This window comes from Urocampus carinirostris, chromosome 2, assembly GCF_059441175.1.
Source record: "Urocampus carinirostris isolate Australia breed hairy pipefish chromosome 2, RoL_Ucar_1.0, whole genome shotgun sequence".
NCBI lineage: Eukaryota > Metazoa > Chordata > Actinopteri > Syngnathiformes > Syngnathidae > Urocampus > Urocampus carinirostris.
Window position 1 is genome coordinate 66,757,508 of NC_142350.1, and position 24,637 is coordinate 66,782,144.

Genomic DNA, 24,637 nt, shown 5'->3' on the forward strand with positions numbered 1-24,637 from the left:
ATTTGGTATTGGAGTCATCCAAAAGTAATTGAAAGTGATCCAGTTAAAGGAACCCTACCCAACCCTGATTACACGATAGCCATTACTGTCGAAGCAGTCAATATGAATCCTGGGGATGATTACAGTCAGGTGTGTGCAGTTGTGCCACTCCCCACCCAGTGGGCACCTCAAGAATAATGTAGTTTGACAGATCCTGACTTGTCTTCGTCAAGGGCCAGAAATCAGACGGAAGAGCAAAAACAGTCCCAAGGGATCATGGAGGCTGTAGCTGACAGTCCTTTACCGCCTGGACATTGGACTGAGGTGGCCTAGGGTCCGTCGCCACCTTAATAGCTAAGGGTCCTTTGCTGCTAGAAAAAGGAACAAAAGCAGCTGCCAAAAAGGGGACAGAAGCGGCCGAGAGACCTTTGCCTTGCCACAAGAACAGGGTTAGGGTTAGTGGCGAAGGGACTTTTGTCTCCCTAGTTGAACAGGAGAAAGAAGCGGCCGAGAGACCTTTGCCTTGCCACAAGAACAGGGTTAGGGTTAGTGGCGAAGGGACTTTTGTCTCCCTGGTTGAACAGGAGAAAGAAGCGGCCAAGAACCTATTGCCACGCCACTGGAACAGTGGACAGAAGCAGCAGTGGGACCTAAACGTCCCCCAGGAACAGATGGAAGTGGCCAAGGGACCTTTGCCTCTCCGCTGGAACTGGGAACAGAAGAAGCAGAGAGAGAGCTTTGCCATCAGAACTGGGATATACAGTAGAAGCTCTTTGCTTCCTCCTTTGATGGTCAGACATCTTGTCACCACGTCAGGTTTGTTTTTGTTGCTTGGTTTTGGTTTGGACATTTTGATGTTTTAAAACCATTTGTTTGTTTATGTTTGTTTGTTACTCTGTTCCTGGCTTTTCTAGTTAAATATCATCCTTGTTTGAGCACGCCTGCTTCGGTTTCTGCTTCCCTGCGCTTGTCTCCACCCGGAAATCGTGACACATCGTTTTTAAATTAACAAGTCTATGCATTAAAAAGCAAACAACAGGTAGTGCTACATCCATTAAGTGTAAGACCCTATTCTTGGTACATTCCTGGATTATTCATCCCCAGATGACCAGGATCCTGCTTCAACTTCCGATTCCTCGGAGTTTATTGACACCCCCAACGCGTGATCCACCTTAACGGGGCATCCCTTGGTAGATTTCCCATTGAGAGTCTTTTCCCAGTCCGGTTGGCTGGCGTACTCCACATCTTGAATCTTGGAGGTTACTGAAGATATGTTGTCAGAACCGTAAGCTGCTTCCGCCCAGAAGTCTTGCCTGTCCCTGCCATTGGTTTTCTGGAATTCTGACAAGCAGTCCTCCACACCAAAGATGACCGGTTCTGCTGGTGCAGTATCCAGAGGGTTCTCTGCTGGTTTCTGGTTCAATGTGAGCAAACCTTCACCAACACCTTCTTTTTCATATGGATGACTTACAATAAATTCTTCTTCTTTTGTTTGTTTAGTGTCATCATCCAGGATGTCCCATTTGTCATCATCTTCGAGCAATGAGAAGTCCCATGGTCGGGGAACATCTTTTTGGTTTTGATGTTCACACTTTAGTTTCTTGACATGCGCCTTCTCGTCATCTTCTTCTTCTATGTCAAGCTCACCAAGCAACTCACTCATCATGGACTCATCAGCATGTGTTACCATGGAAGCACTGAGTTTCAACTCACCCTCCATTTTATCCGAAACTTCTAAGGCATCTTGAACATCTTTATCAAATGCTTCTCTGCTGTCTGGAGAGTCCAGGTTGGAAGGGTTGAGAAAACCCCTGGAGGCGTGATTGTCCTCGTTTTGGAAGTCAGAATCTGTGCAGTATGGTGCGCTTTCATTCGCACGATTGTTTTGGTCAAGTACTACATCTTGGCCTTTCTCTGAGAAGTCATCTGTGAAGTCCTGTTGTGGCTTGCTGAAATACCCGAGGTTCAAATTGTATTCTACTTGGTCATCCGGATCCATGCAGGAAAGCATCTTCACCTTGTCGGCTTCTTCTTTTTCCATGGTCATTGTATCATCTTGGACTGTCTCAGTGCTTTTCAGAGAGTATGCCTGAAGCTTCACAAGGTCCTGATTGCTTTCCGCTCGGATATCTGATTCCATGCTGGAAAGTTCATAGAGTTTCTGTGCTTCCTCCTCTGTAAATATTTCATCTTGGACGTTTTTCTCTTTGTTCTTATTTTGTTCCTCATCATCCACATTGTCTAACAGAGGGCGGATTGAGTCCTCAAATCCCAGTTGATCGTCTAATTGAGTATCAGAATCGGGTGAACATGGCAGGTTTCCTCTGCCATCTTCTTCTTTTCCCATCGTCGTTATGTCATCCTTGATTGTCTCCTTATCACCCGCATTTTCTAAATGAGGAAGGGTCAAATCTTCAAGGTCCAGATCATCATCTTCTTGCACTTCAGAATCTATTGAAGATCGTGACTCTCTTTTGTCATTTTCTTTTTCCGTTGTCATTTTTTCATGCTGGATCAGGTCTTCATCACCCGTGGTGTCCATCTGAGTTGGAAGTAAATTTTTCAGGTCCATATTGACCTCAGATTTCATGATGACATCTTGATCCATTGTTATTGTTGGATCATGAACCCCATTCTCCTCCACCTTTTCCTTGGCATCATCACTGACAAAGTCCAACTGTGGCTGTACGCAATCATTTAAGACTTGATCATATTCGACATGGACCTTTGTTTCCATGACACTTTCTTGTTCCATAGTCATCATTTCATCATTGACTTCTATCTCTTCCATCTTTTCCTTTGCTTTATCTTCCAGAGTGTGCAACTGAAGCAACTTGGATTCTCTAAGTTCCTGGTTATGTTCCGTGAAAACATCAGGTTCCAAGATGATCCCTTGTTCCGTGGTCTCCTTTCTGTCATAGTGCTCCTGTTCTTCCGTTTTATCCTGGCAATCATCCAAAGAATCAAAACGAGGCTGTTCCTGTTCTTTGGCCCTAATTTCAGATTTTTTGATGATTTCTTCATTCATTATGTAATCATCCTGGTCCTTCCTGACTTCCATCTCCGGCTGCACCAAATCCTCATAGTCTGGCTTGCTTTCCATTCGGACATCAGATTCTGTGTTTATGTCTTGTTCTTTCATCATTCCATAATCAAGCTCCTGTGTTGCCACCTCAGAGACACTCTGAGGCAGCATGGGATCTCTAAAGGTTAGGTTGTGTGTGACCTGGATGTCAGAATCTGGAATATGTTTTTGTTTCTCTGACACTTCTTCTTGATCCTCATCCTTTGGAACCGCCGCTTGGTTCTCTTTATCCATTTCTTGGGCAAAGTATGCAGCGTAGTTATCTGTGGAGAGGTTCTCCAATTCCTGCTCCACAAGTCGGTCGATCTCGAGCTCCACGTCATCTAAACCTGCAGGGACGTTTTTATTCAAGTAACCCTCACTGACTTCTAAGGTTGATGTTTCTAATACTAAAGCTTCATTGTCATATTCTACAACTTCCTCATCTACTTCCTCACAAAGGTTCTCCATGGTTCCAAAGTTCTTGGCCCTGCTTTCACTCCAAGCAGGTCCGCCTGCCTCTGCTGTCTTCCCTTCATGCTCACCATCACTGGACTCGACATCATCAACGTGGGATGCTTGTGTGTTGGCGTCCGTGTCGTCGCTGGTGTATCTGATGAGAGGTCGTGTGTCCGTCAGTGTGTTCTCTTGTGCATAGCTGTCGCTCTCCAATTCGGTCCGCCAGGACGCGGACACATTCTGGGAGTCATCGTCCTCTTCATCTTCACCCTCCAATTGCAGTGAAGGTTTTTTACCTCGAAGCAATATCCCATCCTCTTCCTTCATAATTTCCTCTCGACTTGGCTCTGACCTCCTCGTTGAGATGTCCTCTTCCGGTTCTGCATACTCTTTTTCCAAATCAGGTTTAGGTTCACTCGACACACCTTGGATATTCTTTTCTATCACGCTGTCCCATGTGTCCATCTCTTCACCATCCGGATACAAGATGTCCACTGCTTTAGGTGGAGTCGTTCCCAAAAAGGGATAACTTCCTTCCTGCCTGATCTCCGTCACACCCATTAGCTTGAACTCCCCTCGAGAAGACAGACTGCTTGCACTGGATTCCAGGGTGGGTTCCAGTAATGCTTCTGTTCCAAAACTTGAAGTTAGCTCCAGATCATCTCCCTCCATGAATTCCTTAATTGGACGCTCCTCTGTAAAACTAAGTCCCTCTAGAACTTCTGGTTTTGATTTCTGGTTGTTGGGTTGGTGCTGAGGGATCTCCAAGAATGGCGGTGGAGCCCATGACTGGACATTGAAGTCAACTATTGCTTTTTCCTCCCCTGGAAAATAAGTTGGCTGTTCCTGAAGTTCTGAATTTTGTTCTTTGGTGCTTGTTTGGGAGAAACTGACCTCATTTTCATCTTCTCTGATCCTTAACTCTAGTTCTTCTGTTTTTGTAGTGCCTGACTTGAGCTGATCATAAACAGAAGCTTTATCCTTACTGTTCTGAGTATAGTCCTCCCCAGGAAATTCCTCATGTTCCTCCTCACCCGTAGTAGACAGAGGCTCTGCGTATGTTACTTTCTCTTCCACTTCCTGCGCCCGAAACTCTTCCACTGCTCCATCATGCAGTACTTTGGGATAAGAACTTTCCTCTTTGGTCACCCTTATTGCTGTTTCTTCGTTCTCGTGAGCTCGACTGATGGTTGCCGGCTTGCTTCTCAAACCTGCCGTTGAAGTTTTCGGCGGTCTCCAGACTGGCGTGAAAGCATTTGAGCGAGTAGGATGTTGGTAATTCCCTCGTAAAGGTTTCACAGGCGTGTCTGTGGGGGAGAAGACGTGGTCAATACACTGTGAAGGTTGCTCTTGTAAAAATGTGTTTATTTTATTCATATTTAGTTTCTTTTGTCTTTTATTAGCATATTTGGTATTGGAGTAATCCAAAAGTCATTGAAAGTAATCAAGTTAAAGTAACCCTACCCAACCCTGTTGAGCGAAGCGGCAATGACTAAGCATTGTGTCAGGGCCTCCCCCTCCCGTTCACAATAAGAGTGTCCACACCGTGTCCTCAGTTGACATAAGCTCGCGCTCAATGGCGTCAAGTCAATAAATGCTTTTATTGAGAAGGTAAGGTATATTTTTTTAGACCCGCGAAGCTCTGAACCCGCAAAAGTGGAACCGCGAACTAGTGTACTTATTCTTATAATAATAGTAAAAATCACATAACTGTCATGATTACTCATTGCCCTCACCTGTGCTCGCTCATTTGGCGCCAGCTGCTGCTTGTTGCCTGATTAATTCCCCTCCTATTTATACCCAGTGCGCCAGTCACTCCCTGTCAGTCCGTCAGCGAACCTCTGCATACGCAAGGCAAGCACTTTGACTCTGGCTCCTGTCTGTCCCGTCTTCACCAGTATACCACTCGTCTGTTCCTGATTCCCCGTTTGGCTCCGGCTACGACACGTTTTTGACCACCGACCACGCTCTGATCTCCCGCTACGGCTATCGTCAGGTTTTGCCCGATTGACCACGCTACGATCTCCCACTCCGGGAGATCCACTTCCCATCACGCTCCGATCCCGTGAGCGTCTTGCTTCCCTTTTCCAGCGAGCACCGGATCGCTGGCATTTGTTTTCCTCTATATCTCGATAAACTTGCGAGTAGACGCTACGCATCTGGGTCCTCCTCCTGTGCTGGTTCTGACAATAACAGTGAAAAAAATGACCTGCAAATATGATTAGAAGCCTTTTTTCTCTATAACAATTTTCTCAGTGGTTAATTTTTATTTTTCAGACCTTTTTAAATGTCTATCTATATATCCATCCATCCATCCATCCTTCCTTCCTTCCTTCCTTCCTTTCTTTCTTTCTTTCTTTCTTTCTTTATTCCCTCCTTCCTTCCCTCATTCCTTCCTTTCTTTCTTTCTTTCTTTCCTTATTTTCCTTCTTTCTTTCTTTCTTTCTTTCTTTCTTCCCTCCTTCCTTCCCTCCTTCCTTCCCTCATTCCTTCCTTTCTTTCTTTCTTTTTCTTTCTTTCTTTCTTTCTTTCTTCCCTCCTTCCTTCCCTCATTCCTTCCTTTCTTTCTTTCTTTCTTTCTTCCCTCCTTCCTTCCCTCCTTCCTTCTCTCATTCCTTTCTTTCTTTCCTTATTTTCCTTCTTTCTTTCTTTCCTTCTTTCTTTCTTTCTTTCTTTCTTCCCTCCTTCCTTCCCTCATTTCTTTCTTTCTTTCTTTTTCTTTCTTTCTTTCTTTCTTTCTTTCTTTCTTTCTTTCTTCCCTCCTTCCTTCCTTCCCCTCTTCCTTCTCTCATTCCTTTCTTTCTTTCCTTATTTTCCTTCTTTCTTTCTTTTCTTCTTTCTTTCTTTCTTTCTTTCTTTCTTTCTTTCCTTACTTTCCTTACTTTCCTTCCTTACTTTCTTTCTTTCTTTAACCGTCAATGGCATTTGACAGTTGAAAGCCGCCTCCTCCGCGGAGCCCGCTCTGCTAATGGAGCTATCGATCGCCATTTCCTTCCTGACTGGAAGAGGCCATGCGGATCTTTGCGAAGGCGTAGGCTTCTTCTTGGATTACAAGGCCCCTTCCCCCTCTACCCGGACCCCAATTTGAATAAAATCATTAGAAAATGGGGGAGCTCAAAGTAAAGGGCTATTAGTTAAACGGATGTCATGTCAGACGTGGTTTTGCATGGGAGGCCTCAAGAAGCAGTGGTTTCGTTGTTAAAAAGGCTTTTTACGGAGCACTTAAATTGATTAAAATGTAATAAAATGAGAAAAAGATAAAGCTAATATGTCATATTATACTAAAAGGCAACTGTTTTACTTGTCCCAGGCAAAAGGGAGGGAGGAAAATGTACCTTATTCTCTACACCACAGGTGTTTAACAGGCGGCCCGCGGACCAGATCAGGCCCGCTAACGTTAGCATAGTGCTAAATCTCCTGCCCGCTGCTATCAATAAACCGCAGCTTGCACACCCCGACGGAGCTTTATCCTCGACTTTAATCGGGTATGTTTATGGACTGTACTCCCAAATCCATAAAATATTTGGACTGAGCAATTCGGGAAAAACACTGGACTATGTGTAATGTAAGATCAAACGTCGAACATTCCGGTTGTATCCACCAACTCTGTTTGTCCCTCACCCCCCTCATCACACCCCCCCCCCCCCCCCCCCCCCCCCCCGCTTCAAAGGAAAACAAAGCCTACTTACAACAAAGACAGTTAGTTCTTTGTTCATTTATCTCTTTGTTTCCTTATCCTCACTGTAAATGTGGAACTGGAGTCGTTCAATTTCGTTGTCACAGCATATCCCATGTTGTAACAATGACAATAAAGGCATATTCTATTCTATTCTATTCTATTCTATTCTATTCTAAGGGATTGAATCCAGCCCGCAAGACAACACTCAGAGAAGCGCAAGAGAAAAACAAGCTGCAGGTTGAAATATGTCAACTTGATGTTGCCAAAGCCAGGTGCCTCGAACAAAGACACTGTACTTGTATTTATTTCCCCCCTCTCTCTCTCTCTCTCTCTCTCTCTCTGTCTCTCTCTCTCTCTCTCTTTCTCTTTTGTCATGTCCAGCATGGTCGCCGTGGCGACCGGCTGGCTCCGCCCCCTTGGCACCGGCTGTAGCAGATTTTCTAATTTGCGTGTGTGCTTCTTAAGGGCGGGTTTTGGGGATTGCCGGTTGCTGGTTCATTGCATTACTTTGCATTATTCTGTTCTGTTTGACTTGAGGAAACCTGTACTTGCCCGTTCTGAGTAAAAGCCTGTTTTGTGAGTATTCCTAGTCTGAGTTTCTGTTTGCCTGTAAGCCTGTTTTTGTTTTTGTCCCTGAGTGTTGGACTTTTATTTCCTTAATAAAAGTAACTGATCGTTAACGCGAATGAGTTCACCCTTCCTGCCTCCTGCCTCCGATCTGGTCCGGTCCCGTGACATCTTTCTATTTCTCTTTCTCTTTCTCTCTCTCTCTCTCTGTCTTCCCCCCCTTTTCCCCCACTCTCTGTCTCTTTAACTCTCTGTATCTCTCTTTTTCTCTTCCTTTGTTGCTCTTTGTCTCTTTCTCTCTCTGTGTCTTTTAACCTCTTTTGCTCTAACTTCCTTTTTTCCTCTTCTCTCTTTTCTCTTTCTCTCTTCCTACCCTCGCGCTTTATTTTCTCTTTTCTCTCCTTCTGTGTTTCTATTTCTCATGGTATTTCTTTCTTCCTCTCTCTTTCTTTCCCCCTCTCTCACGACTTTTTATCTTTTGTTTCTCACGTTCTCTCCCTGTCTCTCTTCTTCTTTCTTTGCCCCTCCTTCTCTCCTTTTCCCTCCCTCTTTCTCTTTTTTCTTTATCTCTCTTTTTCTTTCTCTTTAATCTACTAGTCCGACCCCCGACAGAATGTTTGTTCTATCGTGTGGCCCCCGAGTTAAAATGATTTGGACACCCCTGCTCTACACTATAAGGCGCTCCAGATTAATAGGTGTACCCACAAGGAAGGGTCTTTTGTCATACATGTTTTATAAACAAGGCACACTAAACCAGTGTTTTTCAACCAGTGTGCTGTGGCACACTAGTGTACCACGAAAACCTGTCTATTGTGCCACAAGAAATTGCCCAAATTTATCTTAAAAAAAATCATTGTTCAATATCTTTCCCTCAGGTGATCAGTTAAGAAACTATAACATTCATCCATATCAGTAGGTTTAAGCGGATTTCTATTATCATTTTATTTTTATACATAAATTATCTGCTCATAATCAGGGTGTCAAGAACCAGAGCAGGATCAGGACCCAATCGCGTGACGTTCTCTCTCTTTCTTTCTTTCTTTCTTCCCTCCTTCCTTCCCTCATTCCTTCCTTTCTTTCTTTCTTTTTTTTCTTTCTTTCTTTCTTTCTTTCTTTCTTCCCTCCTTCGGATTTCTATTATCTTTTTATTTTTATACATAAATTATCTGCTCATAATCAGGGTGTCAAGAACCAGAGCAGGATCAGGACCCAATCGCGTGACGTTCTCTCTCTTTCTTTCTTTCTTCCCTCCTTCCTTCCCTCATTCCTTCCTTTCTTTCTTTCTTTCTTTCTTTCTTTCTTTCTTTACTTCTTTCTTTCTTTCTTCTTTCTTTCTTTCTTTCTTTCTTTCTTCCCTCCTTCGGATTTCTATTATCTTTTTATTTTTATACATAAATTATCTGCTCATAATCAGGGTGTCAAGAACCAGAGCAGGATCAGGACCCAATCGCGTGACGTTCTCTCTCTTTCTTTCTTTCTTCCCTCCTTCTTCCCTCAATTCTTCCTTTCTTTCTTTCTTTCCTTATTTTCTTTCTTTCTTTCTTCCCTCCTTCCTTCCCTCCTTCGGATTTCTATTATCTTTTTATTTTTATACATAAATTATCTGCTCATAATCAGGGTGTCAAGAACCAGAGCAGGATCAGGACCCAATCGCGTGACGTTCTCTCTCTTTCTTTCTTTCTTCCCTCCTTCCTTCCCTCATTCCTTCCTTTCTTTCTTTCTTTCCTTATTTTCTTTCTTTCTTTCTTCCCTACTTCCTTCCCTCCTTCGGATTTCTATTATCTTTTTATTTTTATACATAAATTATCTGCTCATAATCAGGGTGTCAAGAACCAGAGCAGGATCAGGACCCAATCGCGTGACGTTCTCTCTCTTTCTTTCTTTCTTCCCTCCTTCCTTCCCTCATTCTCCTTCCTTTCTTTCTTTCTTTCTTTCTTTCTTTACTTATTTCTTCTTTCTTTCTTTCTTTCTTTCTTTCTTTCTTTCTTTCTTTCTTTCTTTCTTTCTTTCTTTCTTTCTTTCTTTCTTTCTTTCTTTCTTTCTTTCTTTCTTTCTTTCTTTCTTTCTTTCTTTCTTTCTTTCTTTCTTTCTTTCTTTCTTTCTTTCTTACTTTCTTACTTTCTTACTTTCTTTCTTCCCTCCTTCGGATTTCTATTATCTTTTTATTTTTATACATAAATTATCTGCTCATAATCAGGGTGTCAAGAACCAGAGCAGGATCAGGACCCAATCGCGTGACGTTCTCTCTCTTTCTTTCTTTCTTCCCTCCTTCCTTCCCTCATTCCTTTCTTTCTTTCTTTCTTTCCTTATTTTCTTTCTTTCTTTCTTCCCTACTTCCTTCCCTCCTTCGGATTTCTATTATCTTTTTATTTTTATACATAAATTATCTGCTCATAATCAGGGTGTCAAGAACCAGAGCAGGATCAGGACCCAATCGCGTGACGTTCTCTCTCTTTCTTTCTTTCTTCCCTCCTTCCTTCCCTCATTCCTTCCTTCCTTTCTTTCTTTCTTTCTTTCTTTCTTTCTTCCCTCCTTCCTTCCCTCCTTCGGATTTCTATTATCTTTTTATTTTTATACATAAATTATCTGCTCATAATCAGGGTGTCAAGAACCAGAGCAGGATCAGGACCCAATCGCGTGACGTTCTCTCTCTTTCTTTCTTTCTTCCCTCCTTCCTTCCCTCATTCCTTCCTTTCTTTCTTTCTTTCTTTCTTTCTTTCTTTACTTATTTTCTTTCTTTCTTTCTTTCTTTCTTCCCTCCTTCCTTCCCTCCTTCGGATTTCTATTATCTTTTTATTTTTATACATAAATTATCTGCTCATAATCAGGGTGTCAAGAACCAGAGCAGGATCAGGACCCAATCGCGTGACGTTCTCTCTCTTTCTTTCTTTCTTCCCTCCTTCCTTCCCTCATTCCTTTCTTTCTTTCTTTCTTTCCTTATTTTCTTTCTTTCTTTCTTCCCTACTTCCTTCCCTCCTTCGGATTTCTATTATCTTTTTATTTTTATACATAAATTATCTGCTCATAATCAGGGTGTCAAGAACCAGAGCAGGATCAGGACCCAATCGCGTGACGTTCTCTCTCTTTCTTTCTTTCTTCCCTCCTTCCTTCCCTCATTCCTTCCTTTCTTTCTTTCTTTCTTTCTTTCTTTACTTATTTTCTTTCTTTCTTTCTTTCTTTCTTTCTTTCTTTCTTTCTTTCTTTCTTTCTTTCTTCCCTCCTTCGGATTTCTATTATCTTTTTATTTTTATACATAAATTATCTGCTCATAATCAGGGTGTCAAGAACCAGAGCAGGATCAGGACCCAATCGCGTGACGTTCTCTCTCTTTCTTTCTTTCTTCCCTCCTTCCTTCCCTCATTCCTTTCTTTCTTTCTTTCTTTCCTTATTTTCTTTCTTTCTTTCTTCCCTACTTCCTTCCCTCCTTCGGATTTCTATTATCTTTTTATTTTTATACATAAATTATCTGCTCATAATCAGGGTGTCAAGAACCAGAGCAGGATCAGGACCCAATCGCGTGACGTTCTCTCTCTTTCTTTCTTTCTTCCCTCCTTCCTTCCCTCATTCCTTCCTTTATTTTAAGGGAAATGGGGAGTCATGCACGTTAGGCAGCCGGTCTGGCGTGGAAAGACAGGAAGCCAGAGACAGACCGACGAGATCGATTCCAATTGCCCGAGATGATACAGATGTGGTCGATACCGGACAGGACAGGACAGACAAGATAGACAACGAAGGGGCAGAGGTTCGTTGACGGACTGACAAGCCCGTCAAACGATCTTCTGCCCCGCAAGACGTGGGTTCTGACTCGGTCCTGTTTTCCTGTTGATATCTCCAGTCCGGTATTGTTCCCATTTATTTTTGTCCTGTTTAATTTCGGGTTTCAGTTTTGTTCTCGTCTATTTTTGTCCTTTTTATTATTCTCTCCCGTTTTTGTTCTCATCTGGTTTGTCCTGTTTATTTTCGATATCCTGTTTCATTATCAATCCTGCTATCTTCAGTTTCACTAACTTGCTCTTGGTTCTTTCCGACTAAGTGAGCACCTCATGCGAGAGGTGCACAATAATCCTTTGACTTGTCATTGCTAATGGTGTTGAATGGTATAGTTTTTGTTGTTGTTGTTGTGTACTCCCACAGGGAGTACTGTTTACTCCGGCTTACCGCCGTCCGTCATGGCATTATTACGTTTTTTTTTTTTTTTTTTTTTTTTAGGTGTTTGAACACGGTAGCATTGTTGATTAATCGCTAGCCGTGACGGCAGTGACATACTTTTGAGTGTAACGTGTCTGGACTCTTTCGAACGACCGCCGTCTTCACGCCGCAAGCTCTCACCGTCCAGCAGAGCCCTGGTAGAAAACAAAGAAGAAGAAAAAGAAGAAGAAGAAGAAGAGGAAGTCAGTTCAGGCACTTCATGATAAGAGGAGGAAGGGAATATGAGAGTGCATTGTTTTTTATGGTAATGAAAGAGAAGCCTCTGCTATTGATTTCACACAGCTATTCAGAGTGAAGGATTTTATACATTTGACTTTAAAGGATTTTGTACAATCAAATACGAATTACATTTAAATGCAAAAAGATATTCACTGGCTGAGCTGTGGGGCAAGGTCAATGCAACCTAGTAAAGAATGATGTTTACAGGAACAGTGGGGAACTGGGACAAAGGGCTGATGAGATAATCAGCACTTCTCGACGCAGACGGCCCTGGAGACGTAGAAACGCTCGGGGATGTTTTGACCATTTCAGACATCGAGGCGAGGGGGCTTTCCTGGCACGCCCATGGGAGGAGCCGGCACACCAGCTTGCGGGGAAAAAAGCGGGCAGAGGAAGAACGATCGAGGAGATCGAGAGAGGGGGCTTGCCAGAGACTCGAGCGACACTAATTCGGCTAATTCGATGGAGTTCACTTAGTTAAATTATTTAAGAAATTAAATCTGCCCCTGTGTGATAAGTCAGATAACTAATTCGAACAATTTAGTAACGGTACATTTTAAATATATTTAATTCCTAACAAGAGGCATATCTTCTTTATCCTCCGCAAGGACAACTGACTGGAGGAGTTGAGACATTTCCTGCATGCATAATTATGAGCTTGTTTTTAATCATTTTCTGTCCGTTTGGTCGTTGCTACTGCAAACAATCTAAATGTGTTGGAAAAATAAATGAGTTATATCCTTTTTTTTAAAGATGTGATTTTGTTTTTCTATTCTTATTTTTGTGACTGATTGATCGGAATATATCGTCATTCATTTGTTCCGTCAGTCGTGAATATTTTTATTTTCGAAATTGAAAAATGGCAAATTTTTTAAATTGGTTTAATTTCTTTGGTTTTATTTTGTTATTTTCATTGTTGATGATTTTGAATACTCACAATGCTTGTCAATAGTTTTGATTTTCATTTTTTAAAGTTTTTCTTTTTTTATATCTATACATACATTTAATTTATGTGTGTACTTATTTACTTATCTTTTCTTTACTATATTTTGTATTTTATTTTGCATGTATATATAGGGAACCTCCTGTGTGGAGTTTGCATGTTCTCCCCGTGCTTGCATGGGTTTCCTCCGGGCATTCCGGTTTCCTCCCACGTTCCAAAAAATTGCATGTCAGGTTAATTGGCCGGTCCAAATTGTCCCTAGGTGTGAATGAGCGAGTGAGTTGTCTGTCCCTGCGACTGGCTGGCAACCAGTTCAGGGTGTCCTCTGCCCACTGCCCGAAGGTAACTGGGATGGGCTCCATTACCCACCGCGACCCTACTGAGGATAAGCGGTGCAGATGGATGGATGGATGGATGAATGGATATATATATATATATATATATATATATATATATATATATATATATAGTTTTATTTTTAAGTTTTGATAATAATAATGATTACAAACTCTTTCAATACCCCAAATAGACTTTTCTTTTTTAAAACTTTTACTTTTATATATGTATCTTACTTATTTTAATTTATTTATTCGCTTCTTCATTTACATTTTCATTACTTTTTTCTTACAAATATTTTTCAATTTTTTTTATTTCAATTCCTCTCAATTGTCGTGATTACCTAACTGGAGCCACCTGAGGTAATCAGCTGGTGTGCTGGAACGCGATTTCCTGATTGGTGGAAGCTTTCTACATAAGCTGTTAGCGTCCAGAGATGGACGTTCGAGTGTACTCCTCGTTTCCCTGAGTGAGCCTCCAACATTCAAGGTACCACGATCCCTTTGTGTATTCCAAGTCTGATTCTCGTTGCCTGACCCTTGTCTGTTAAAAGTTTACGATCTACTCTTCCGTCCCGGCCACCGACTTACCTGCTACGTTACTCGTCACGCGTTTTCACCACGGAGTTGCCATATCGTCCAAAGAGGCTGTCTGCTACCAAGAGACGACGTCCCAAGCCTGCTCCACCGAACCTTGTCCAAATAAATCCTTTAACTGACGCTATTGGATCCGAGTGCTTGTTCTGGTCCATGACATCAATAGTTTGTATCATTTGTTTTGATTCATGTATTCACCTTATTATTTCCCTTGTCATTTTTTATTTATAATTTTCTTATACATATTTTCCTTCCATTTATTTTTCTCTTTATTATTATTACTATTATCATCATTATTAATATTATTTTTTTAAATTATTTTTATTATTATTATTATTACTATTATTATCATCATTATAAAAATGATTATGTATCTTTCAACGCTCCAGAGTTGTCGGATTTTTATTCCTTACATTTTCTTAATTTATTTACTTTAATTTAATTTATTTGTGTTTCTATTTATTCACTTTTATTATATCTTACAAATATTTTATTTTATTTGTGGGGTTTTTTCAATTGATCATTTTTCTATGTATTTTACTTCCTTTTTATTATTTTCTTTAGCTAATTAATTTGTTATTTTAAACTACTAATTTGGTGATTTGTTTTAATGTTTTATTCGACTAGTTTTATTTTTTTTGAAAGAAATAAGTACAAATATATATAATTTAGGGCAGCACGGCGGCGCAGTGGTTAGCGCGTGTGCGGCACAGTTCTAAGGTCTTGGGAACTTCCTGTGTGGGTTCAAATCCAGCTACCAGCCTACCTGTGCGGAGTTTGTATGTTCTCCTCGTGCTTGCGTGGGTTTCCTCCGGGCACTCCGGTTTCCTCCCACATTCCAAAGACATGCATTTCAGGTGGATTGGCCGGTCCAAATTGTCCCTAGGTGTGAATGAGTGAGCGAGTTGTCTGTCCCTGTGTGCCCTGCGATTGGCTGGCAACCAGTTCAGGGTGTCCCCTGCCCACTGCCCGATGATTGCTGGGATGGGCTCCAGCACCCCCGCGACCCTACTGAGGATAAGCGGTGTAGCTGATGAGGTGAGATATATAATTTATTTTGTTATACAGCTGCACCCTTATTCCAAAGGGGGTGAAAGTTCGATTGAGTCATGTTGATGGCTTGCTAGCTAATAGCATTGCCTGTCATGTGCCCCTTTTATCCGGGAATCCCCCAGCTCATAAATGCTTGAGTGGGCAGGGGGTTGAGGATGCCGGAGACAACAAATGGGGGCTTTTAACCATGTGTCGGGGTGCTCATAGTGGGCGTTCCTTGCTTTGGGGTTCTCCTGAGGTCATTGGCCGCATCAGGACCGCTCGGCTGCCGCTTCAAGGACGCGACCTTTGGAGTGATGAACAGCTGAAGCCTTTGAATGCAGGGGTGTCTGGAGAAGATCCAGTTTGGATCCGAAGGACTCCATCACGCTCGAGCTTGACTTATGTGTCATAGCTATTGCAAGGGACAAAGCTTACTAACAGATTAACATCAATTGCTGTTTGGTGATAGTTATGTTCAGTGTTGGGGCCAGTGTTGGACCAATTGCGCACTGCTCGCACGTTCTCAGCGCACAAGAAAATCTAGCCAGCGCACAAAAATCAGGGCTCAAAATTACTTATTAAGAAGCGACTTAAGTCAAAGTTACAGTGCATGAAGGTAAAGATACACGGGTTCCTCTGACGTTGTGTCCTAAATGCGGTATTTTAAAGTCGAACGAAGTGGAGTAAAGTTAGAAGAGTATGTCGAGAACCGGCTTCTTTGGCTCGGCTCACTAAAAGGAACCCGGCTCTTTCGGGTCCTAAACGACTCTTCAGGTTGTTTTTGCTTCTTTAATTATGCACAAAATGACTTAAAGGAAGGGGGGGAAAAAGAACAAAAAAGAAAAAAATACCAAAATGAAAAAGTAGTGAAAAGCTGAGAAAAAAAGAAACAAAAGGAAGAGGAAAAAAAGAAGAAAACATTTAGAAAAAAGCCAGAAAAAAAGAAAAGAAAGAAATGTAGGAAAAAAGTAAATAGAGAACAAAAAGAAAAAAGTAACAGCTCAGAAAAAAATAATCACAATGAGATTTTTTTTAAAGGAATTAAAAAAAAGTATTAAAAAAACAAGGAAAAAAAAAGAAAAAGTTTGTGTTGCATTCAAATAATTTCCAATTATATCAAGTGAATCTTGTTGCCAACATTGTACTTCCACTCAAAAATGTGATTAGGTACAGTTCTGTATCTTACAACCGACTCAATAAGCCCCCAAAAATGTTAATATTATGCGATAAAATATGCCAGGAAATAAAAAGAAATGGACATCTTGTGAAAGAATTGTAAAAACAAACGAGGTTTGTAGGCCGTACAACCTTTGCAATCGTACATGAGTCAATTCATTCAAAAGAGAAAAATAATTTTGCATTGCCGGAAACTCAGCAAAATGTAAGTTGATGTCAAGTTTTGGACATGTTTGATCATGACTCAGTTGCCACACTCAGGATTGCCGTTGCTCACTGTTGTTTCAAGCGTTGCTCACCGACTTTGTGTGAACGCTCAGACCCGTAAGGAAAATTACAGGGAACATTGGTAACGAGTAAATTGTAACTTGGCTGTCGTTACAACAGTGGTTCTCAAATAGTAGGTCTTTGTCATGGAGGGCGTGGGCACGTTTGACTTCAGGGATTTTTTTTTTTTTAACTTTGTCGGAATTAAGTGCAATTGCACCTCCCCTACACTAGGGGCAGTGTCTGAAATAATAATAATAATAATAATTTCCTTGTATTGTCATTCTGTGTAACAATGTACACAGAACGAAATGTCGATTGCACCTGACCCGTTGTAGCGAGCCGATGCAGCCGCAGCCAACATCTGCCCAGACGCCCGGGGGGTGCATCTTTTATGTTGGGCGTACAACTTACACAACGATGTCTGCCTGGGTGGTCGACAACATTTTTTTCAAATCAAACATTTGCTTTATTCCTATTTCGAAATCTTTGTTCGGTTTGGAAATTTCGGTTCGTTTGGCAATTTGCATACTCAGCAGCCAATCAGAAGCCTGCATCGAATAATTTCGTGCTTCCGGACTTTCACGAGCGTTATGTTCCTGACAGTTATCCTATTTTCGTCATCAGTGTTCCGGGATGGGGGGTAAGAGAGTGATAAAACATGTGTGCTTGCGGTTTTCCTTTATTCTATTATGAAAATGGTGAAAGTAAGAAAAGGCCTGGTTCAAATAAGGTCGTGCATTTGCATATCATTCTCCAAAGTAGGCACGCAGAGAACACAAGGAAAATGGAGAAGTGCTTAGGAATCAAGCCATAACCTCAGCCCCAGAAGAAAGATTCAAAAGAAGCTAACAAAATGGATGACGCTACAAAACGTAAACGTACATTAAAAGCATCGTGGAAAGAGGAGTTCACGTGGCTTGTAGCAAACATTGCGTGAATGAAGATGAGTCAATACAGGTACATACTGATGGCAGATGGAAAACAGCCATGTCATATCCATGCAATGAATGTTATAAGCAGATTTATAATAAACTTCATTTTAAAGAGTTGTTCTGTTATATATTCTGATTATCAATCCTTAATACTTTGCAACAATGTAAATTTTTCTCATGAGTTTCAGACACTGCCAGGGGGCTGTGTCGTCTACAATCTGGTCCCTGGTATCCTTTGACGGCTCTTTGGTCCTGGCCATAGTGGAGTTTGGAGGCTGACTAATGTTGTGGACAACTGTCTTTTATACCGATAATGGTTTAAAACAGGTGCCATTTATATTGAGTGGAGCTTTGTTAGAAGAAGACGTTAGACTTCTTTGACAGCCATAAATCTTGCTTGGTTGTCGGTGATCAAATACTTATTTTCCACTGTAATTTGCAAATGGTAAATGGTCTGCATTTCTATAGACCTTTTCAAGTCACTGAAGACCCCCCCCCCCAGAGCGCTTTACAATGTGCTTCACACTCACCCATTCATACACACACTCACACACCGATACCAGCAATGCAAGGCGCCTACCTGCTTATCGGGGCCATTAGGAGTTCAGTGTCTTGCCCGAGGACACTTTGACATTTAACCCGGAGGAGCCGGGAATTGAACCTGCGACCGCTCAGTCCTGAGTGAGTGCTACTACATACAGCCGCCCCAAATAAATTCCTTTAAAATCAAACAATTACAGGCCTCTCTAATGATTTCAAGTGGGAAACCTTGCACAATTAGTGGTTGAATTCATACTTATTTGCCCTACTCTCTATTTTATGTCATTGATGTTTGTGTTGTCTGTTGATTCCCTTGTAACGTATATTGCAGCCTGGTTATCCTGAAAAGGGATTACCTCATGCATGTGCTCAGGGTTTCTTTGTTTTCCTCATTCTGAGGTTTTTGAGTTTGCCCTTGCCCTCATGTAGGTTTTAGATCAGGGGATGGTGTAATGGTACTCTGTAATGCTTACAGCTCCTTGAGACTTCTTAGGATCGTAGTGGCTCAGGAGGTAGAGTGTTCGTCTTGGGATCAAGAGATCGCAGTTCGAATCCCGGCTCCTCCGTGTTACATGTCGAAGTGTCCTTGGGTAAGACACTGAACCCCTAATACCCCAAATATGCAGGTGAGCGCCTTACATGGCTGCACGGCCGCTATTGGGAAATGTAAGCACACTGTAAAGCGCTTTGGGAAGTCTTGACTTGAAAAGCGCTATAGAAATGCACATCATTTCATTCATTTCATTTCATTAAGGGTATCACAAAAGGACATGACTTCACTTTTTGGTGTCAGTAATTTGGGGGATAACTGAATATACGTTTTAAATGAAGGAATTAAGGAATGGCGTGGTGCCAACTTTGTCACAATCCAAGAACAGGACAGGGACTGTCAACAGTGGAGAAGGCTGTCCAGAGTTGCGTCCTCAATGGTGCCCTCAATAGCCAAGCTGTTAAGTGAACTAGTAACTGTAACTAGTTGTTTTTTGATATTTTTGACTTTCTCAAGAGTTGTATTCTTTTTACCTGTAGGTAACCACCTCCAAGTCCAGAGACAACTTTTGCTGGAGCAGGCCTCGGTTTTCCTGCGCCAGAAGGTCGAGCTGTTGTCCTAGATGCTGCTTCTCCTTCTCCAGGCCATCCCAGTGTTCCTGCAAGCAAGGTGAGATGGGAAGATGAATAGGGTTGAATTCGATGATGATGTGACTCCTGCTGCTCACTTGTCAGACTTTCATACCTGTCGCGCTCCATTTTCCCTTACAAAATACAAAATAATCTTACACCATATTTTTTTTCAAACATGTTTATGTAGTTTTAACATGATATATTGTACATGTGTACTACTTTATACAACATCATCATTCGTAATATAATGCATCAAAGCAAGTGAGCCGTTGGAGAGCCGGCTCTCTTTAATGAGTTGAGCCGAAAAAGCCGGTTCTCTAAAAAGACACGGACTTCCTTTCACTACATAATGAAACTACACTACTAATACGATCCCAAAACTGTATGTAACATCCTACATGCCCACACTTCTTGTGTAAACATTGTGTAAATTATAACCTTTATCTTTTTTGTTCCTTTATCTTCATTTGTTTTCTTTTATTCTTCACTGTTAAATGTGAAACTGGAGTGCCACGTCCAGTTTCGGTGTCACAATATGTTCAACCCATTTTGTAACAATGACAATAAAGGTATATTCTATTCTATTCTATCTTATTCTACATAACTACCACATGAAATCCGAGGTTGCAGACGCATGCGCGCAGTAGCATCAACTTAACTTCTTTATACAACAATAATGATTTGTAATACAATGCATCAAAGCAAGTGAGCCGTTGGAGAGCCGGCTCTCTTTAAGGAGTTGAGCCGAAAAAGCCGGTTCTCTAAAAAGAGACGGACTTCCTTTCACTACATAACTCCCACATGAAATCCGAGACGGCAGATCCATGCGCACAGCAGCATCAAACCGCTCGCTTCGTTTGCAACGGAAAAAAAAACAATACCGAGATAGAGGCTACTGCGGCGAACTCGTTTGACTTGATGTATTTGCCGTTTTGTCATAGTCGGTGTATACCGGATGGTACCTGTTGGGAATTTAATATTAAAATGTATCGTTTACCAAATTGTTCGAATTAGTTATCTGACTCCATTAACCAAACACGACCTAAATTCACCCAACAATGCACGCTTGTTTCTTGATGGAAAAGATGAACAAGAAAAGCCGACATTTTCACACGGGGGCAGATTTAATTTCATTAACAATTTAGCTGAGTGAACTCCTGATAGGTTGGTCGTTTTGGTTGTAAAATTTCTCAGAATTCACTGTGTGAATATAACTTGTTTTTATATTCCTAAATATAAAAACAATCTTTCACACACACACACACGAAGTAACGTTTCAATAATCAGTCTAATTGCATCTCTTGTACGTTTATCAATCTTATATTCTCTTATTTTGAAGTCGTGTTCATGTGTTTAATGTTTTCACTGACGTGAAATAAACCACGCCCCCGTGGGGGCGGTCTCTTTTTTCTCTTGGAACCATCATGGGAGCCTTGTGTAAGTACTTGCTCCTACTATCACGGGTTAGATTTTAACATTATATGTATTTTATTTGTGTAAACATGGCCACGAAAAAGTCTTAATAATGATTGACTTTAACAACGCCATCGAATATGGCCGAATTAGTGTCGCAGGAGTCTCTGTCTTCATTGCACTCAATAAATGTAACTTGTATTCAATTGTATAAAATCTTTTATAATCAAATTCATAAAATCCTTCATACCCATAATTGACAAATCTTCGTTTTTCCGTACAGATTTTCTTGTACGTCGTACACGTCTTAAAATGCATAATAAACGTACTTTGTACGGCAAAAACGTACAGGTTGACAGGTATGGACTTTCAGGAGTCGGCTCGCGTTTACTCGATTGTTTGTTGGATTTCCTGAAGAGGGAGAGGACAGCTGGCAATGACTCAGATGCTCACAATAGGGCAGACCACTACCCACTTGTTAGACAGGAAATATATACATAGTAGCTGATTGTATAAGCATGCATTTTACAAGCGATCTTGTACAGCATCAACATTTAAAATTACGAGAAATTATGGGAAGAGTAAACATGGTTCTTGTTTCTTGAGTTTTTATAGATTTCTTTTTTTAAGGATGACATTGTGTGCGGCAGCACGGCGGCGCAGTGGTTAGCGCGTGTGCGGCACAGTTCTAAGGTCTTGGGAACCTCCTGTGTGGGTTCAAATCCAGCTACCGGACCTCCTGTGCGGAGTTTGTATGTACTCCCCGTGCTTGAGTGGGTTTCCTCCGGGCACTCCGGCTCCCTCCCACATTCCAAAGACATGCATTTCAGGTGGATTGGCCGGTCCAAATTGTCCCTAGGTGTGAATGAGCGAGCGAGTTGTCTGTCCCTGTGTGCCCTGCGATTGGCTGGCAACCAGTTCAGGGTGTCCCCTGCCCACTGCCCGATGATTGCTGGGATGGGCTCCAGCACCCCCGCGACCCTACTGAGGATAAGCGGTGCAGCTAATGAGATGAGATGAGATGAGACATTGTGTGCTTTGGTCGTCTGTAAGCTATAATGTTCACCAAAGTAAACGGCCAGTAAACCACTAAAAGGGAAATAATTCAAACGTAATGAATTTTTAGTTTGGAAAAACGAGACAGACACAGTGTTCTGGTTTGCCCGCGTCCCTGCGTCCTAGACGCATTATTTTTGCTGGGGACGCATCGTGTCAAATCAGCGTGCGTCCCCGGGATGCAACTTTTTTGACATGAAATTGTCATTATCATTTTTTAACAAAGATTTACCGCACTCCAAAGTTTTCGTCAGGCAGAGATCTCCCTGTGCTTGCGTGGGTTTCCTCCCACATTCCAAAAAAACATGCATGTCAGGTTAATTGGCCGGTCCAAATTGTCCCTAGGTGTCAATGAGCGAGCGAATTGTCTGTACCTGTGTGCCCTGCGATTGGCTGGCAACCAGTTCAAGGTGTCCCCTGCCCACTGCCCGGAGACAGCTGAGATGGGCTCCAGCACCCCCGCGACCCTACTGAGGATAAGCGGTGCAGATAATGGATGGATGGATGTACTTTTGACAAGCAAAATTTTTGTGCCACTGGGTTAAAAAAAATGTTTGCCTTCAGTGTGTCAAACATTTATGAAATTTCTGAAATCTTCCCTGTGCATCTATGGAATCCAATTGAGTTCTTCCAAGTTGGCCCAGAGGCTCACTCAGAGCGTTGGTTTTTAATAAGTATGGATTAGTAGAAAGACTATTGAGTTACTGTGGAATTCTAGACATCCACAGGGAACTCTATTTGCGATAGCATCTAAAGAAGAGCAAATATTATGGACAGTAGACGATTGTGGTTGTTTCACCTCAATTGTGTTTATGTTCTTCCTGTGTTCTTCCATCTGCTGCTCTGCGGTGTCCTCCAGCCGCCTCCTCATGTCTTCTTCGGAAATCATCTCGATCTCCAGGTCCTTCAACCGGGCTTGGTACTCGTTTTTGTGGCGCTCCGTTTGACCCAAGTGTGCTACGGTGTCCCTTAGACCAGCTTCCATTTGCTCCAGCTGTGCCTGGTAGGCATCTGCCGTCTCCTGCCATGCCCTGGAGGCCTGCTGGCTAAGCTCTTGCTCCAGCTGAAGAAGGTCCAGAGTCGGGGTGGCACGCACGGGCGCCGACTGGCTCAGCGCGGTCTCCAAGCGACCCACGTCCGCTTCGTGGTTTCGAACCAGGGAGTTCATTTCCTGTTCTAGCTGGTTGATTCTTTCTTTGAGCCACCTCTGGGCCGCATGCTCCTCCTCCAGCTCCTTCTTGCTCACCTCCATCATAGCCTTGACCTCTGCTTTTGCCCGGGCCTCCTGCTGCCAAAGGCGATCTACCATCTGGATCTCCTCGCTCAGTTTGCAGACGTCCATTTGGGCGTAGACCCGTTGCCTCCACACCTCGTCCACCTCCGCTCTGGCCCGCCGGAAATCTTCCTTGAAGTTCTCCCTCACAGAGGATCCACTGCGTCCACGCCGCAGAGTTTGGATCTCTCGGGCCAGTTGTGAGTTCTCCTCTTCCAAGAGCTTGACCCGGCCCAGGTAGCCCTGCAGGCGGCGGTTGAGGTCCAGCATCTGGTGCTTCTCTTGGGCCATGTGACGGGAGTGGATGTGTAGCTCCATTGCCGGTAGGAAGCAAATGGTAGGAGCTCAGGTTCAGCCTGACAAGTGAAGCTGCTGTGAGGTCTTGGGAGCTATTGAAGGAGCAAGAGGAGGAGGGTGTGTGTTGAGAGGGAGGAGACTGGAGGATAAAAGGGTGGAGTGGACAGAGAGGCTTTGCTTTGTGAGGGGTGGGGTGGTGATGGAGATGGTGAAGTCATCTCACACGTTAACTCTTTCCTTTCTCCGGGGCAAGTTTTTTATGGACCTAGTTCAGGGGTGTCCAACTCATTTTAACTCGGGGGCCACAAGATAGAACAAACATTCTGTCGGGGGCCGGACCAGTAGATTAAAGAGAAAGACAAAGAGGGATCAAGAAATAAGAGAAAGAGGGAGGGAAAAGGAGAGAGGGCGGGACAAAGAAAGAGAGAGGGAGAGAGCGTGAGAAACAAAAGATAAAAAGTCGTGAGAGAGGGGGAAAAGAAAGGGAGAGGAAGAAAGAAATCCAAAGAGAAATAGAAAGACAGAGGGAGAGAAAAGAGAAAAGAAAGCGCAAAGGGTATGAAGAGAGAAAGTGAAAAGAGAGAAAAGGAAAAAAGGAAGTTAAGGCAAAAGATTTTAAAAGACACAGAGAGAGAAAGAGACACAGAGCAACAAAGGAAGAGAAAAAGAGAGACACAGAGAGTGAAAAAGACAGAGTGGGAGAAAAGGGGTGGGGAAGAAAGAGAGAGAGAGAGAGAGAGAGAGAGAGAGAGAGAGAGAGAGAGAGAGAGAGAGAGAGAGAGAGAGAGAGAGAGAGAGAGAGAGAGAGAGAGAGAGAGAGAGAGAGAGAGAGAGAGAGAGAGAGAGAGAGAGAGAGAGAGATACGAGTAGAATGTCTTTGTGAGAGGCACCTGGCTTTGGCAACATCAAGTTGACATATTTCAACCTGCAGCTTGTTTTTTCTCTTGCGCTTCTCTGGGTGTTATCTCGTGGGCCGGATTCAATCCCTTAGCGGGCCTGATCTGACCCGCACGCCGCCTGTTTGACACCTGTGACCTAGTTGGAACTGCAGAGATATTGGCGACACGTCACTTTATTCAACTCCTTGGAATGTCTGCTTACTTCTACAACCTTTTTTTGTATAGTCATATACTTTCGTGTTCACGACTACCCCACAGGATTCCTGCTGTCCTGTCTCTCAGTGCTACATATCGAGCCTCACTCCTACCATCCTGTACTGTGCTGAGCCTTTTTACATGACAAATGCTTTCCTTACCCATTCTCACTCAATTTCCTTTACTTATCAAGGAACACTCATACAGTCCTGTTCCTAAAATTCCCATCCTATCCCTTTAGTCACATTGCATGGCCCTAAGTTACACAGACTGGGTGTTCCAGTCCTGTTCTGTATTGCCCTTTCTCGTAACGTCTTGATTTTTCATCTATTTTTATGTGTAAATATTACTATTTTCATACATTTATATTTAGTTATG

At 42.5% G+C, this 24,637-nt stretch overlaps 1 protein-coding gene across 1 annotated transcript; it reads right to left on the reverse strand.

Annotated features, from left to right (window-relative positions):
• On the reverse strand, window positions 1-23,219 carry nes (nestin). Its single transcript, XM_088327562.1, has 4 exons — window positions 22,395-23,219; window positions 19,028-19,152; window positions 12,015-12,091; window positions 1-4,809 (listed from the first exon to the last, which is right to left on the reverse strand). Exons 1-4 carry the CDS (start codon window positions 23,184-23,186, stop codon window positions 1,070-1,072), a joined length of 4,734 nt encoding a protein of 1,577 aa, XP_088183688.1. The 5' UTR covers window positions 23,187-23,219; the 3' UTR covers window positions 1-1,069.
• Window positions 23,220-24,637: the final 1,418 nt, after the last annotated feature.